This window comes from Chiloscyllium plagiosum, chromosome 18 (genome assembly GCF_004010195.1).
Source record: "Chiloscyllium plagiosum isolate BGI_BamShark_2017 chromosome 18, ASM401019v2, whole genome shotgun sequence".
Taxonomy (NCBI): Eukaryota; Metazoa; Chordata; class Chondrichthyes; order Orectolobiformes; family Hemiscylliidae; genus Chiloscyllium; species Chiloscyllium plagiosum.
In genome coordinates, this window is record NC_057727.1 from 10913820 (window position 1) to 10930793 (window position 16974).

At 43.1% G+C, this 16974-nt stretch overlaps 1 protein-coding gene across 5 annotated transcripts in view; it reads left to right on the forward strand.

The window, feature by feature from the left end:
- usp4 (ubiquitin specific peptidase 4 (proto-oncogene)) overlaps nt 1–16974 on the forward strand; it is a 100717-nt gene that overhangs the window by 14802 nt on the left and 68941 nt on the right. For all 5 annotated transcript variants that reach the window (XR_006314257.1, XM_043707670.1, XM_043707671.1 and 2 more), the window contains exons 2-3: nt 3245–3372; nt 10675–10805. Coding sequence is in view for 4 of the 5 variants with exons in the window: in XM_043707670.1 (XP_043563605.1) it covers nt 3245–3372; nt 10675–10805 (259 nt within the window). In the remaining variant the exon portion in view is untranslated. The remainder of the gene's footprint in view (nt 1–3244; nt 3373–10674; nt 10806–16974) is intronic.

Genomic DNA, 16974 nt, shown 5'->3' on the forward strand with positions numbered 1-16974 from the left:
TGTTCCACATATCCTCCGAAGAGGCAGGCATAGCTTGGGCCTATGCGGGTGCCCATGGCTACTCCTTTGGTTTGGAGGAAGTGGGAGGATTGGAAAGAGAAGTTGTTCAGGGTGAGGACCAGTTCAGTCAGTCGAAGGAGGGTGTCAGTGGAAGGGTACTGGTTGGTATGGCGGGAAAGGAAGAAGCGGAGGGCTTTGAGTCCCTCGTGATGGGGGATGGAGGTGTACAGGGACTGGATGTCCCCGGCGTTGGGGGCCGGGGAAGCGAAAATCATGGAGGAGGTGGAGGGCGTGGGTGGTGTCCCGAATGTAGGTGGGGAGTTCTTGGACTAAGTGGGACAGGACCGTGTCAAGGTATGCAGAGATGAGTTCGGTGGGGCAGGAGCAGGCTGAGACAATGGGTCGGCCGGGGCAGTCAGGTTTGTGGATTTTGGGCAGGAGGTAGAAACGGGCGGTACGGGGTTGTGGGACTATGAGGTTGGAGGCGGTGGATCCCTTGAGGTGATGAGGTTATGGATGGTCTGGGGGATGATGGTTTGGTGGTGGGAGGTGTGGTCATGGTCAAGGGGGCTGTAGGGGGAGGTGTCCGCGAACTGGCGTTTAGTCTCAGCAATATAAAGGTTGGTGCGCCAAACTACCACTGCGCCAGTCTCAGCAATATAAAGGTTGGTGCGCCAAACTACCACTGCGCCTCCCTTGTCTGCCGGTTTGATGGTGAGGTTGGGGTTGGACCGGAGGGAGTGGAAGGCTGCACGTTCCGAGGGTGAGAGGGGGTGGAGAGGTTGAGGCGGTCAACGTCACGGCGGCAGTTGGCTATGAAGAGATCGAGGGCGGGTAAGAGGCCAGCACGGGGTGTCCAGGTGGATGGGGTGTGTCGGAGGCGGAAGAAGGGGTCGTCAGACGGTGGGCGGGAGTCCAGGTTGGAGAAGTAGGCGCGGAGGCGAAGGTGGCGGAAGAATTGGATTAACGAATTCAACACAGCGAGACGTCGAACAATTCTTCCGCCGCCTTCGCCTCCGCGCCTATTTCTCTAACCAGGACTCCCGCCCACCCTCTGACGACCCCTTCTCCCACATCCGACACACCCCATCCACCTGGACACCACGTGCTGGCCTCTTACCCGCCCTCGATCTCTTCATAGCCAACTGCCGCCGTGACGTTGACTGCCTCAACCTCTCCACCCCTCTCACCCACTCCAATCTCTCACCTTCAGAACGTGCAGCCTTCCACTCTCTCCACTCCAATCCCAACCTCACCATCAAACCGGCAGGCAAGGGAGGCACAGTGGTAGTTTGGCGCACCGATCTTTATATTGCTGAGGCTAAACGCTAGCTCGCGGACACCTCCCCCTACAGCCCCCTTGACCATGACCAAGGCTATGCCTGCCTCTTGGATATGTGGAAGAGTCCATCTTCCGCAGCAACACTGGCACCAACCCCCCACCTTTTCCTCCACTACATTGATGACTGTATCAGCATTACCTCGTGCTCCCACGAGGAGGTTGAACAGTTTATCCAGTTTACTAACACCTTCCACCCTGATCTCAAATTTACCTGGACCGTCTCAGACTCCTTCCTCCCCTTCTAGACCTCTCCATTTCTATCTCGGACGACCGACTCAACACGAACGTATACTATAAACCAACTGACTCCCACAGCTACCTAGATTACACCTCTTCCCGCCCTGTCCCCTGTAAAAACACCATCCCATAATCCCAATTCCTTCGCCTTCGCCGCATCTGCTCCCAGGAGGACCAATTCCAATACCGAAAAACCCAGATGGCCTCCTTCTTCAAAGACTGCAATTTCCCCTCAGATGTGGTTGACGATGCTCTCCACCGCATCTCCTCCACTACCTGCTCCTCCGCCCTTGAACCCCGTCCCTCCAATCACCACCCAGACAGAACCCCACTAGTCCTCACCTACAATCCCACCAACTTCCAGAGACATCGGATCATCCTTCGTCATTTCCGCCACCTCCAAACGGACCCCACCACCAAGGATATATTTCCCTCCCCACCCCTATCAGCGTTCCAGAAAGACCACTCCCTCCGCGACTCCCATGTCAGATCCACACCCCCCACCAACCCAACATCCACTCCCGGCACCTTCCCCTGCAATCGCAAAAAATGCAAAACTTGCGCCCACACCTCCCCCCTAAGGCCCCAAGGGACACTTCCATATCCGCCACAAATTCACCTGCACCTCCACACACATCATATATTGCATCCGCTGCACCCCATGTGGCCTCCTCTATATTGGGGAGACAGGCCGCCTACTTGCGGAACGTTTCAGAGAACACCTCTGGGACACCCGGACCAACCAACCCAACCACCCCGTGGCTCAACACTTCAACTCCCACCACCTTCTTGACCTGCAATCTTCTTCCCGACCTCTCCGCCCCCACCCCCTCTCCGGCCTATCGCCCTCACCTTAACCTCCTTCCACCTATCGCATTCCCAAAGCTCCTCCCTACCTTTAATCTCAGCCAGCTTGGCACACCCTCTTCATTCCCGAAACATCTATTCTCCTTTTCCTTTGATGCTGCCTGATCTGCTCCGCCTTTACAAGGATGTTGCCAGTATTGGAGGATTTGAGCTGTAGGGAGAGGCTGAACAGGCCGGTGGTTGTTTTCCCTGGAGCGTCAGAGGCTGAGGAGTGATCTTATTGAGGTTAACAAAATCATGAGGAGCATGGGTAGGGTAAATAGGCAAATCTTTTCCCTGGGGTGGGGGAGTCCAGAACTAGAGGGAAAAGGTTTCGGGTGAGAGGGGGAAAGATATAAAAAGGACCCAAGGGGCAACTATTTCACGCAGTGGGTGGTACGGGTATAGAATGAGCTGCCAGAGGAAGTGCTTGAGGCTGGTACAATTACAACATTTAAAAGGCATTTGGATGGGTAAATGAATAGAAAGGGTTTGGAGGGATATGGGCCGGCTGCTGTTGGTGGAACTAGATTGGATTGGGATAGCTGGTCGACATGGGCGGGTTGGACCATAGGGTCTGATTCCATGCTGTACATCTGTGACTCTATAATTGCACACACTATTCCAAAAGTGGCTTAACCAATGTCCTATACAGCTGCAATGTGACCTCCCAACTCCTATACTCGATACTCCAACCACTACCCTGTCTATCTGCAACCCTACTTTAAAGGAATTATTATTGCAAATAATTGAAATTGTTTCAATTAGTGGGGGAAATAGTAATCTCATACACTCAAAATAACTTGTTTTGATTTTCAGGTTCCTAATAGACAGTAGGTGGTTTAAACAATGGAAAAAATATGTGGGTTTCGACAGCTGGGACATGTACAACGTGGGAGAACATGGAATGTTTCCAGGCCCCATTGATAATTCTGGGCTCTTTGCAGGTAATTAAAGTTGAACACTGTTGAACATGGTTTTAAATGCAGATGTTAGATTTATTGTGGTTTCAGTGAACGTATAGATGAAAGTTTGCTCGCAGAGATGGAGGTTTGTTTTCAGATGTTTCGTCAACATACTAGGTAACATATCGGTGAGCCTCCAGTGAAGCACTGGTGGTATGGCCCACTTTTTACTTGTGTTTAGATTTCCTTTGGCTGGTGATGCCATTTTCTGTGGTGATGTAGGATGGATGTGTTGTCGCAGTCGAAGTGGTGTCCATCAACATCAACCTGGCCAAAGAAACAATATCTATACTATTCGAAGAACCAAAGACACATACACCAAACACTACCAACTTCATCAGCAAGGATTATATTGTCAATCTAGTGGACCTATGCCTTACCACCCACTTCACCTTCAACAACAAAACCTACAGACAAACCAACGGAACGGCCATGGAATCTCCAATATCAGGGTTCTTAGCAGAGGCAGTAATGCAGAGACTCGAACAAACAGCTCTGTCAATCATCCAATCCAAACTTTGGGCACACTACATAGATGACACCTTTTGTCATCATTAAACAAAACAAGTTAGAGGAAACCTTCAAAACCATCAATAATACCCATACTGGAATAAAATTCATTAAAGAGGAGGAAAACAACAATGAATTGCCATTCCTAGATGTCGCAGTAGAGCAATCAGCCAATGGGGAGCTTCAAACCAGTATCCGCAGGCAAACAGCACATATGGACCAAATACTGAACTACAGAAGCAATCATCTCAGCACCCACAAACGGAGCTGCATTAGAACATTATTTCAGTGAGCCACCACACACTCTAGCACAATGAAACTACAAAGAGCAGGGGGAAATCACTGATACAATGTATTTTTTTTTTAAAAACGGGTAGCCAATAACACAATCCGCCGATTTCTCAGCAACAAACCTAAACAAGCAGACAAAACATGTCCAAAAACCCTAGCTACTCTCCCCTGCATCAAGATATCTTGGAAACAACTGTCAGACTAATCAGACCTTTTGGCATCCTGGCAGCCCACCAACGCACTAAAACAGCAGCTAATGAACTTTAAAAACCCTAGAGTCAACAAGCAAAACTAACGTTTACAAAATACTTTGCAAGGATTGTAACAAATACTTCATTGGACAAAACAAGCAGAAGACTAGCCACCAGGATACGTGAACATCAACCAGTCACAAAAAGACATGACGCACTCACTACTATCTTTACAAACAGATGAGGAAGGGCACCACTCCAACTGGGACAACACATCCATGTTATGACAAGCCAAACAGACACATATGCAAGAATTCCTCGAAGCAAGGCACTCCAACCTGAACTCTATTGACAGACACACTGAATTGGATCCCATTTACCACCCCCTGAGAAAAACAGGAAATGACATCACTAACCCAAGGAAACCTAAACACCAAAATAAAAGGTAGGTCATACCACCAGTGCTTCACCGGAGGCTCACATGATGATACCTAGTATGGTGACAAAACTTCTGGAAAAAAAAATTTGCAGCTCAGCGAATAAATGCACATACAGAACCTCCACTTGAGCTACAAATCTTTTCCAAACTCGCTATCAATGGAAGTATGTTCACCTTTTGACTAATGTGCACTTGGAACTTAGGCAGTGTATATTTCATTGAGCATAAAATATCTTTGTTTCAATTAATGCATTTTTGTTGGGAGTTATTTGAAACATAAAATTATTGTAATCCTGTCAGATTTATAGCCTGAAAAGCAAGTGGCTTTAATATTTGTATATATAATTCATTATCTATGTTGCCTGGCTTCAATTTTTTTCTAATACCATAAATCAAAGTTTCTAGTAAAGAAGAAAGCCATCTAGCCCATCATATTTCTATGTATGGCAGTACTAACAATTAAGTATGAAGAAATAGATTGGTACAGCCAAGCTCCAAATGGGACTAAGTCAGGAGGCACACTATATTTTGTAGTGTCAGCAGAAAATTGTAATAAGACACTGCAGAACAAATAAGTATGTAAACTGTTTGGAAGACAGGCAGTTCAAGTCTGGGGGCTCCAAAGTTATTCATTTTGAATTTGAGTGATAAATCAAACTTTTTTTAATGCTACGAAACTAGGAACAATTAATGAGGAATAGGATTTGTGTTCAGATGCAAAAGTAATAAGTTGGTGCAGATATACGAAAAATAATCAAAAAGCCTAATGGAAATAATGGCCATATTTTAATCAGGTGGCAATATGATTCACCACATTGAAATGATGATTTCAGCGATGACATTGTGATGTCAACTTGCATTAACTTGGTTTATAATTCTTTTGATTTTATAAGTTTGTGGGTGATCTAATCTGGGCATTTTCAAAATTGAAATCAACTAATTCATTCTAAGTAAGGATATCAAAATATGAGAATTAAATGGGCAATTGGTGTTGCAGTGTCAATTGTCTATAACACACAATGGCGGAATATGCTTGTGGAATTGAGTGTTTGTAACCCAAACAAATGCATTAACCATATCCTTAAAGGATTATGACTTTAGCTCTACACCAATATCTAGTTGAAATCTGATTATTTGTTTTTTTTTAAACGAATGTGGCTTTGAATGTGTAGTTCTACTTTGATAGGCATGTGTGAAAGAGCCATTTATTTTGAAAGCAAAAATATTTTTCACAACTTTAAATGCAGTTAACTCAATGTCTCTTGCTAGTTTGCAGAGAAGAAATTTACAATGTTATTTGCACCACTTTTTTAAAAATATATCTTGGCTCCAGATCTTTTCTAAAGATGATTCTGTAGAGCTATTTAAATGGGTTTAAATAATATTGCCATGTTCGAGGAACTTTAAATACAATTTCATTTGGAAGATCTAATGCAGTTAAGTACACAGTAAATGGCAAACCCTTGTAAATGTTAATGTACAAAGGGATCTCGATGTACAGTTGGATAGTTTTCAGAAAGTGGTGACACAAGTAGGTAAGGTGGTCAAGAAGGCATATGCCCATGCTTGTCTTCATCAGTCGGGCCATAGAGTATGAAAATATGGTTACAGCCATATAGAACTTCAGTTAGGCCACATTTGGAATATTGTGTAAAATTCTGGATGTCACACTACCAGAAGGATGTGCAGACTTTGGAGAGGGTACAGAAACTGTTTGCCAGGGTTTTGTCTGGTTTGGAAGGTATGAACTGTGAGGGGAAATTGGACAAAATTAGTTTGTTTTCTTTTGAAAGTTAGAAGCTGAGGGGCAACCTGCTAGTAGTTTACAAAATTGAGCAGCATGGATAGTCAGAACTTTTTTCCCACGATAATATCATTTACTGTGGGGCCATAATTTTAAGGTAAAAGTCGGGGGAGAAGTTTGAAGGAGGATGGTAAGTGCCTGGAGTGCACAGCCAGAAGATGCGGTAGAAGTAGATACACTAGCAACACTTAAGAGGCATCTTGACGACACATGATAGGCAGGAAATAGAGGGATATGGACCATGTGGAAGCAGAAGACTTTTATTTTAGAAAGTCGTCATGTTCTTTGAAGTACAAGTTTGATCTCCAGCTTACAGTTCCTAAACCAATCTTTGCTGCTGTGGGAATGCACCAGATTAAATTTGGGTGCCTTTAGATCTTTAGAGGACACTGAGTTGCTTCCAAGTTGTTCTTGGATGTCTTCTATCAAATGTATCATGGCAGCATAAGCAGGCACATGGAAGTAGGTCAGTATTTTAAATGCATGTTGTTAAAGGCCCTCCTGATAAGACAAATCTTTGATAAATTTTCATCTTTTGCATCTAAACTTGTCAGGAGTAGAATTATCTGTTTTATAATTCAAGAAATATTTATGCTAAATATTTTTGCTAAATGTTGCATGTAGTAGTCTGTTAGTGTATCCCCCCATGTCAATTGTAATTTATTAAAATAAAAATACATTTTAGGAGTTTAAAAGTATTGGTATTTACATTACTGTGAACTTATAATGTTTCAAATAGAGGAAGGTTCTTTTCCAGATTCACACTTTTTTTTTGTGTGAACTATGATCAGGTCTAATGTTTTGCGATATAGCTTTACCTCCTTGCAGTCTAAAAACTTAGTTTCTGTCAGTTCATGTTGTGTGTCCTTTCTAAAATAGAACTGCTGAAACAGGCTGCTTGGCTGAAATGCTGTACAAACATCGAGGTCAGATTGAAGAGTGGTGACTGTGTGACATCCTTGGCTCCTGTTGATAACTGTCTGAGTGGTTCAGAATAGTTCAGTTGCTACCCATAAAATCCTGCCTGTTTTGTGAGTTAGCTGCCAACCGGTGACTGTCATCATGTAATTACAGGTACTTATAAACCTCTATGGTATCTTAGAAAGAAACCATCCGTGGAGATGGAATACCCTGAGGCCCTGTTAATTGTAACTGGTAACTTCAATCAAGCCGATTTAAGGAAGGTGTTGCCCAGGTACCGCCAGAACATTACCTGCCCCACTAGGGGCCCGAACATTTTAGACCACTGCTACATCACTGCAAAAGATGCCGACCACTCCATCCCCCACCCTCATTTTGGGAACTCCGACAACCATGCCATGCTGCTTCTCCCAGCTTACAGGCAAAAGCTCAAGCGAGAGACCCCCCCTCGCGGATATAGATCCAGTGCTGGTCAGAGGAGGCAGAAAATCAATTCTGGTGCTGTCTGGAATCGGCTGATTGGGCCATGTTCAAACAGTTTGCAAGTACTTTGAACAAGTACACCTTCACCATCATAGACTTTACCAACAAGTGTGTGGAGGACTGCATACCGAGGAAGTCAGTCTGGGTGTTACCCAACAGGAAACCCTGGATGAATCAGGATACACAAAACCTGGTAAAATAAAAACAGGCATGATGCCTTCAGACCAGCACATCCACTCAAATATAAGGACTCCAAGTATGACCTGCGCAGAGCCACTAAGTTGGCCAAGGACCAATGCCAATCCAAACTAGAGACCCAGACGGACACCCAGCATCAATGGCTAGGACAGAATGACATCACAGGCTCTAAAAAGAGACAGTGCAAGATAGCAGACAATGACACATCCCTCCCAGATTGTCTCAACGTTTCTATGCTCACTTTGAACAGAGATAACACCTATTCCAACAAGTCCCGATCGAACCTACCCCAACAGTCACTGCATCAGAGGTCAGATCAGTTTTCCTTTGTGTGAATCCAAGGGAAATAATGGGACCAGACGAAGTACTGTGCACTCAGAGCATGCACAGATCAACTGACGAAGGTCTTCTCAGACATCTTCAACCTCTCCCTGCAGCAGGCCACTGTCCCTGTCTGTTTCAAGAAGGCCAACATCATCCCTGCGCCTCAGAATGCCCATGTAGCATGTCTCAATGACTACCACCCAGTGGCCCTAACTTCGGTGGTCATGAAGTGCTTTGAAAGGCTGGTCATGACATTAATTAAAGTCCAACCTCCCCACTCCTCTTGACCCATTCCAATTTGCCTATCGGACCAACAGATCCATGTCAGATACCATATCACTTGCCCTTCACTCCTCCCTGAACATCTTGACACCAAGACCAGCTACTTAAGAATCCTTGAACACTATTATCCCCTCGCGACTGATCACTAAACTTAGTGATCTCAACCTAAGCCCCACTGTCTGCAACTGGATCCTCAGTTTTTTGACCCACGGGCCATAATCAGTGAAGATTGGGGACAATATTTTATCTTCACCAGCTCTCAACACTGGAACCCCCCCCAGGGATGCATACTCAGCTCCCTACTTTTCTGACTGATCCCCCATGACTGTGTCGCCAAATACCAGACTAATGTCATTTACAAGCTTGCTGATGACACTACCATAGTCAGTTGAATCTCAGATAGTGACGAAGCAGACTACAGATGGGAGGTGGAGGACCTGGAAAAATGGTGCATTGAGAACAACCTAGCTCCCAATGCTGGCAAAACCAAGGAACTCATTATTGACTTTTGGCAGGATGTTACTCATGACCCCTGACACATTAACAGCACTGAGGTAGTACGACGAGAGTGTCAAGTTCCTGGAAGTGGTCATCCACAACAAGCTTGCTTGGACTCTTCCTGTGGACGCACTGGTTACAAAGGCCTAATAACGTCTCCTCTTCCTCTGGCAGCTAAGAAAATTTGGCAACTTTTATAGGTGCACCATCCAGAGCATTCTATCTGGATGTATCACTACCTGGTATGGCAACTGTACCATTCAAGATCGGAGATGGTTACAGAGAGTAGTGAACTCAGCCCAGATAATCACAAAGGCCAACCTCCTATCCATGGAATCCATCTACCATGCCGGCTGTCAAGGAATGGTCACCAGCATTCTCAAAGATCCATTCCACCCTGGTAACGTTTTTCTACAACCTCTACCATTGGGGAGAAGGTACTGAAGCCTGGACGTGCACACCAGCCGTTTTTGAAACAGTTTCTATCCTATTGTTGTGAGAATACAAAATGGATGCACAAACTCTTAACATTTGCCTGTACCTGTGTTTTTGTTTTTGCTGCTGTTTATCTATTATTTACCTATGTGTTAGTTAATGTTGTCATCTGCCTGTATTGCTCGCAAGACAAAGATTTTCACTGTGTTTCGGTACACGTGACAATAGATTCAATTCAGTTCAACTAATTCCAAACGGTATTTTGTTTAATGATTAGAGACCAACAAATCTGGATTCTAAAGACAGCATAGTACATGATTTGGCTCATGTACAGAATTTAAATTAATGGTGGCATCTCTTGCAACTCTTCTACATGGCCTTATTGCTGCTGCATGAAGTATCTGCTACTGACCCCTCTTTCTTTCGATTTTTTTTCTCCATTCTTTGCGTATTGGGCCATTTTCTTGACTAACACCAGCAGTACACCAAGCTGCAAAGTGGGATGAACTGCTATTTTAAACACAAGTCGAGGATAGCGGATTATGGGTTTTACACAAACCTGAATAATAACTGAATTTGAGCCAAAAATTGTGTACTTTATCCAGTTGCTGAACATGTTGCAGGTAAGTTACATGTGTTTAAAAGAGCACTGAGGTTTCGAAGCATCGCTTCATCTGAGTGGTCTTAAAGATGTGAATTATTTTGAGAAAAAATCTAGTTGAACTATTCGCAGTTATATCTAAGTCTCACCTAAGTGTTTGCCATATAATCAGTTAAATTATTTTTATTGTGAATTTAGCCACCCGTCCATTTCAAACACAGGTAAAGATGCTTAGGAACATGGAAGAATGAGAACTGAACAATATTGCAGCATCTTAACTTGTAATTTGTTACTATGGTTTTCATAGATATAGAAACACAGGCCCTGAAAGAACACTTGATTGATGAGTTGGATTATGTCTTGGTTCCCACTGAAGCTTGGAACAAGTTGGTCAGTTGGTATGGTTGCGTTGTAGGTCAGGAACCCATTGTACGAAAGGTAAGCCTGTTTAAACCCATATTAGTTCCTTGGACCTATTTCTGACTTTCAATTTAATATTGTTTAAAATTTGTTTTGACGATGAATTTAATTGTAGTGAAGTATAATTTCTGCTGAATAATATTTTGAGAGACTCTGTTTTTAATCAGTTTCTTTTAAGATAGGAGCAATGCTGGTAAAATCACATTTATTGCCTGTTCCTAAGTGTTTTGAGTAGGCTGCCAGACAACCTTAGTAGGCATAAACTTGAGTATTTGACTTGGATCACGTATAGTAAAATACTGCTGTAGCTTCCATGGTGCCAATGCTCAAATTACCAAGTTAATTGAACCTAATAAATCTGCAACGAAGTGTTGGTTTTGAGCATGAATAGTGTAAACCTCTCAATGTAGACAGCAAATCAGGGGTTAGCTGTAATATATTCCTTCCCCAAGTCAGATATACTAAAAAAAACAGAAGATTGCTCCCACTGTCCAGTTATGGTCTAGTAATTTTAGGCAAAAATATTCAAGGCTACTGGTTTCGTTTTAAAGAAACGTTAAATTGATTATAAATTGACATGTATACAAGCTAGAAAACATGGCTGCTACAAGTCATTTGATGTTAGAACTTAGTTGTATGTGATTTACAAAGAATCATACCCAGACATCTAAACACCTTTGTCCCAACCATTACCACATTTATTATGATTTGGAGATGCCGGTGTTGGACTGGGGAGTACAAAGTTAAAAATCACACAACGCAAGGTTTTCATCCAACAGGTTTAATTGGAAGCACACTAGCTTTCGGAGCGTTGCTCCAAAAGCTAGTGTGCTTCCAAGAAAACCTGGCGTTGTGAGATTTTTAACCATATTTATTAACAATTCATATGACCATGTAATTTAGACTTTGGCCAGAAGGAAGGCTAAGAACCACAGGTGAGGAAAGAACCCCCTGGAATCTTCGTGTCTTATTATGTATTTTTATTGTATGTACCACCCACTATCATCAGCTAACTTAGCTTGCCAGCTAAAAATAGTTTTAGAATCTCTGCCTAGGCAGCTTTCCTTTTATCTTGAACCAGTCAGAATGACCAGATTTCCAGGTAAAGAATGAATGACAAAAGACAGGTGAGACACACAGAAAGTTGTATCAAAATAGTTATAGAACATAGAACGTTACAGCGCAATACAGGCCCTTCGGCCCTCAATGTTGCACCGACCTGTCATACCAGTCTGAAGCCCATCTAACCTACACCCATTCCATGTACGATTATATGCTTGTCCAATGACGACTTAAATGCACTTAAAGTTGGCAAATCTACTACCGTTGCAGGCAAAGCATTCCATACCCTTACTACTCTGAGTAAAGAAACTACCTCTGACATCTGTCATATATCTATCACCCCTCAATTTAAAGCTATGCCCCCTTGTGCTCGCCGTCACCATACTTGGAAAAAGGCTCTCTCTGTCCACCCTATCTAACCCTCTGATTATCTTATATGTCTCTATTAAGTCACCTCTCAACCTCCTTCTCTCCAACGAAAAGAGCCTCAGGTCCTTCAGCCTTTCCTCGTAAGACCTTCCCTCCATATCAGGCAACATCCTAGTAAATCTCCTCTGCACCCTTTCCAAAGCTTCCACATCCTCCTTATAATGCGGTGACCAGAACTGTACACAATACTCCCAAGTGCGGCCGCACCAAAGTTTTGTACAGCTGTAGCATAACCTCGTGGTTCCAGATCTCGATCCCTCTATTAATAAAAGCTAAAACACTATATGTCTTTTTAACAACCCTGTCAATGTCAGTGGCAACTTTCAAGGATCTGTGTACCTGGTCACCGAGATCTCTCTGCTCATCTACACTACCAAGAATCTTACCATTAGCCCAGTACTTTGCATTCTGGTTACTCCGACCAAAGTGAATCACCTCACACTTGTCCGCATTAAACTCCATTTGCCTCCTCTCAGCCCAGCTCTGCAGTTTATCTATGTCTCTCTGTAACCTACAACATCCTTCGTCACTTTCAGCAAGCTAATTACTGATCCAAACTGCTATATCTTCCATACTCCCATTCCTCCACATTTTGTACAATAGCCTACTGTGGAGAACCTTATCGAACGCTTTGCTGAAATCCATATATACCACATCAACCGGTTTACACTCATCTACCTGTTTGGTCACCTTCTCAAAGAACTCAATAAGGTTTGTGAGGCACGACGTACCCTTCACAAAACCATGCTGACTATCCCTAATCAAATTAGTCTTTTCTAGATTATTATAAATCCTATGTCTTATAACCTTTGCCAACACTTTACCAACAACTGAAGTAAGGCTCACTGGTCTATAATTACCAGGGTTGTCTCTACTCCCCTTCTTGAACAAGGGAACCACATTTGCTATCCTCCGGTCTACTGGCACTATTCCTGTAGACACTGATGATCTAAAGATCAATGTCAAAGTTATGAAGTGACTTGGCAGCTCGTAATGTCACACTTACAGAACCTCTCACTGCCTTCTCACTACTAAAATGTGCTGTCCTTCATGTATGAGAAATGCCATCATAGCATTGACTTAAAGCAATAATCTTTGTTTCAACAACAAAACCCTCTAGCAACAGGGTCTGCATGATATATCACAGAGACTTATTGTGCTTTCTTCTGAAAGTATTCTTTTGTGTCGTCTGTCCTAATTTTAAACTTGATGCCTGTATTTTCTTGTTTCTAATGTTATCCTTTTATTCAGAAGCAACATTCAGCATTGACTTGTAATAAATTAACGTTTGCCTGTTTAAACCAAAAATGTAACTGCTTGTCAACTTTAACTTGTGCCTTACAAATAAAAGTGAGACTAAACAAAATCTATTAATCCACCATTCATTGACCTCACTGGGTTCATGCACAGTGTTAATGGCAAGAATAAAAATTAATTGTTGGACAGAATTTTCTGCAACATATGTATTTCAGTTCTAAGCAGCCATGCTCATACACGTAAGTTGAGAAAGTTAGTTTATACGGATAATTTATTCTCCATAATGGATTTTTATGGTGTAATAATTCTTTTTAATAGAAACCTGGCTTACAAATAGGCAAATATCCACTCCCTATGCTATATCAATGATGTAATATTTGAGGATATTTTAATATGGAAATTAACTGCTGGTAGATAAATTGAGATGAGCAAAGTTTGCATAGATATTACTCAGGTTAATTCACTTAAGCTTTGTTTTTATTGTATTTTAGAATTGAGCATTTAGGTACAAGGCATAGGTTTTAGTGGCTTTGTGCTATTCTATTTCTTGTTTTTGTAAGTGTGAAAAACAGATCCAAGCATCTGAATTTCAAAACTTCATCTTTACATTCTTTGGCATCGTACTGTATAAGCATGTGCCAGACATGTTCACGTATGCCCAAAGTGTGTTTTTGTCAGCATTTATGCAAATGTTGTCTAAATTCTTCACCCCAAATTTTACTTGTTTATTGTAATTTGAAAGAATAAATGTTAGCTTGAGGATAATATGTCTGAAGTGATTATTGAAGGTCTGCCATTTTATGCAGCTTTAAATAGAATGGTGAAACTTGGCCAATGAGCATTTGTAATTTCAAATTTGCTAAATTGGGAGTCACTTATGTGGTGGTGGTGTGTTACAGTCCACTTGAACTGAAGAGTTGCTGAGCCAGCATGCACTTTGATGTGTGTGTTGTAGTCTTGAGCTACGGATGGTAATGACAGAGCATTGGAAATTCTTTAGTAGCTTCTTGGTTAGTAAGGGAATCAAGGATTACAGCGAGAAGGAAGGAGAATGGAATTGAGAAATTAGCCATGATCAAATAATGGCGCAGATCTAATGGTTCAAATGGTCTAATACTTCTTGCCATATTTTTTCCTTGTGTTTACAGTCTGAGTAAAGCCTTTTTACCTTTTCTGTTGATTCAGTATCAATATCATACAGAGATTAGATATATTCACTTATGTACAGAGATTGGGGGGTGTGGCTTTATACTGTGAGCCCATGTTGTACAGCATGGAGTTTATACTGTAGAGACTCTATTCGCATACAGTCAACATGAGTCCACAAGATTTAGAAAACCCAAGTGTGCAATCTAGTCTTTGTAAACTAATGCATTTTTGATTATCCCCAGATCACTACGTACCAAGGAGTATTGTGAAATCAGGAATTTTATCATGGACTTATTGGCTGCGTAGGAGCTCAGAACTGGACTGAGGAGAGCCAGGAGGGGGCTCAGAAAAAGCTTGGCAAGAAGGATTAAGGAGAATCCAAAGGCATTTTACTCATACGTGAGGAATAAGAGAATGATCAGGGAAAAGGTTGGGCCGATCAGGAATAGCGGAGGGAGCTTGTGCGTGTAGTCTGGGCAGATGGGCGGCACAGTGGTTAGCACTGCTGCCTCACAGTGCTAGAGACCCAAGTTCAGGCTCAGGCAACTGTCTGTGTGGATTTTGCACATTCTCCCCATGTCTGAGTGGGTTTCGTCCGGGTGCTCCGGTTTCCTCCCACAGTCCAAAAATGTGCACGTTAGGTGAATTGGCCATACTAAATTGCCCGTAGTGTTATGTGAAGGGGTAAATGCAGGGGAATGGGTTGCTCTTCGGAGGTTCGGCGTGGATTTGTTGGGCCGAAGGGCCTGTTTCTACACTAAGTAAATTTGCAGCTGACACAAAGGTTGGGGGTGTCGTTGATAGTATAGAGGGCTACTGCAGGCTTTAACGCGACATAGACAGGATGCAGAGCTGGGTTGAGAAATGGCAGATGGAGTTCAACCTGGATAAATGCGAAGTGATGCATTTTGGAAGGTCAAACTCGAATGGTGAATATAAGATTAAAGACAGGATTCTTGGCGGTGTGGAGGAACAGAGGGACCTGGGTGTGCAAGTACATAGATCCCTCAAAGTTACCACCCAAGTGGTTAAGAAAGCATATGGTGTTTTGGCTTTCATTAACAGGGGATCGAGTTTAAGAGCTGCGAGGTTTTGCTGCAGCTGTACAAGTCCCTGGTGAGACCACACTTAGAATATTGTGTCGCTTTGGATAGGGTGCAAAGAAGTTTTAACAGGATACTGTCTGGACTGGAGGGCTTGCCTTACGAAGAAAGGTTGAGTAAGCTCAGACTTTTTTCTCTGGAGAGAAGGAGGAAAAGAGGAGACCTGATCGAGTTGTACAAAATAATGAGAGGAACAGACAGTCAATAACCAGCGACTTTTCCCCAGGGCAGGATTGACTGGTACGAGAAGTCATTGTTTGAAGATATTAGGAGGAAGTATAAAGGAGACATTAGAGGTAGGTTCTTTACACAGAGTTGTGAATGCATGGAATGTGTTGCCAGCTGTGGTGGTGGAAGCAGAGTCATTGGGGACATTTAAGCGACTGCTGGACATGCACATGGATAGCAGTGAGTTGAGGGGCGCGTAGGTTGTTACTATATTTTACATTAGGATTAAGTTTCGACACAACCCAGCTGAGGTGGTGGAAGCAAAGTCACTGGGGACATTTAAGCGACTGCTGGACATGCACATGGATAGCAGTGAGTTGAGGGGCGGTAGGTTGTTACTATATTTTACATTAGGATTAAGTTTCGACACAACATAGTGGGCTGTACTCTTCTATCTATCTATATCATTCTGATAATATTCCATAATATTTACGGAAGGATCCAAGCCAGTGTTTTAGCTGAGAACAGAGTTCCCATGTTATCGGTATCGGTACCTAACCACAATCAGTGTACCATTTTGATATAATAGCTGTCAACCTCTATTTCATATATATTTAACAGACTGGTTGAGTGTGACACCAAGAAGCTAAAGCTGCCAGTTTATTGATACAGGAGAAAGTGAGGACTGCAGATGCTGGAGATCAGAGCTGAAAATGTGTTGCTGGAAAAGCGAAGCAGGTCAGGCAGCATCGAAGGAACAGGAGAAACGATGTTTCGGGCATAAGCCCTTCTTCAGGAATGAGGAAAGTGTGCCCAGCAGGCTAAAGTAAAAGGTAGGGAGGAGGGACCTGGGGCAGGGGCGTTGGAAATGTGATAGGTGGAAGGAGGTCAAGGTGAGGGTGATAGGCCGGAGTGGGGTGAGGGCGGAGAGGTCAGGAAGAAGATTGCAGGTTAGGAAGGTGGTGCTGAGTTCGAGGGATTTGACTGAGACAAGGTGGGGGGAGGGGTAATGAAACTGG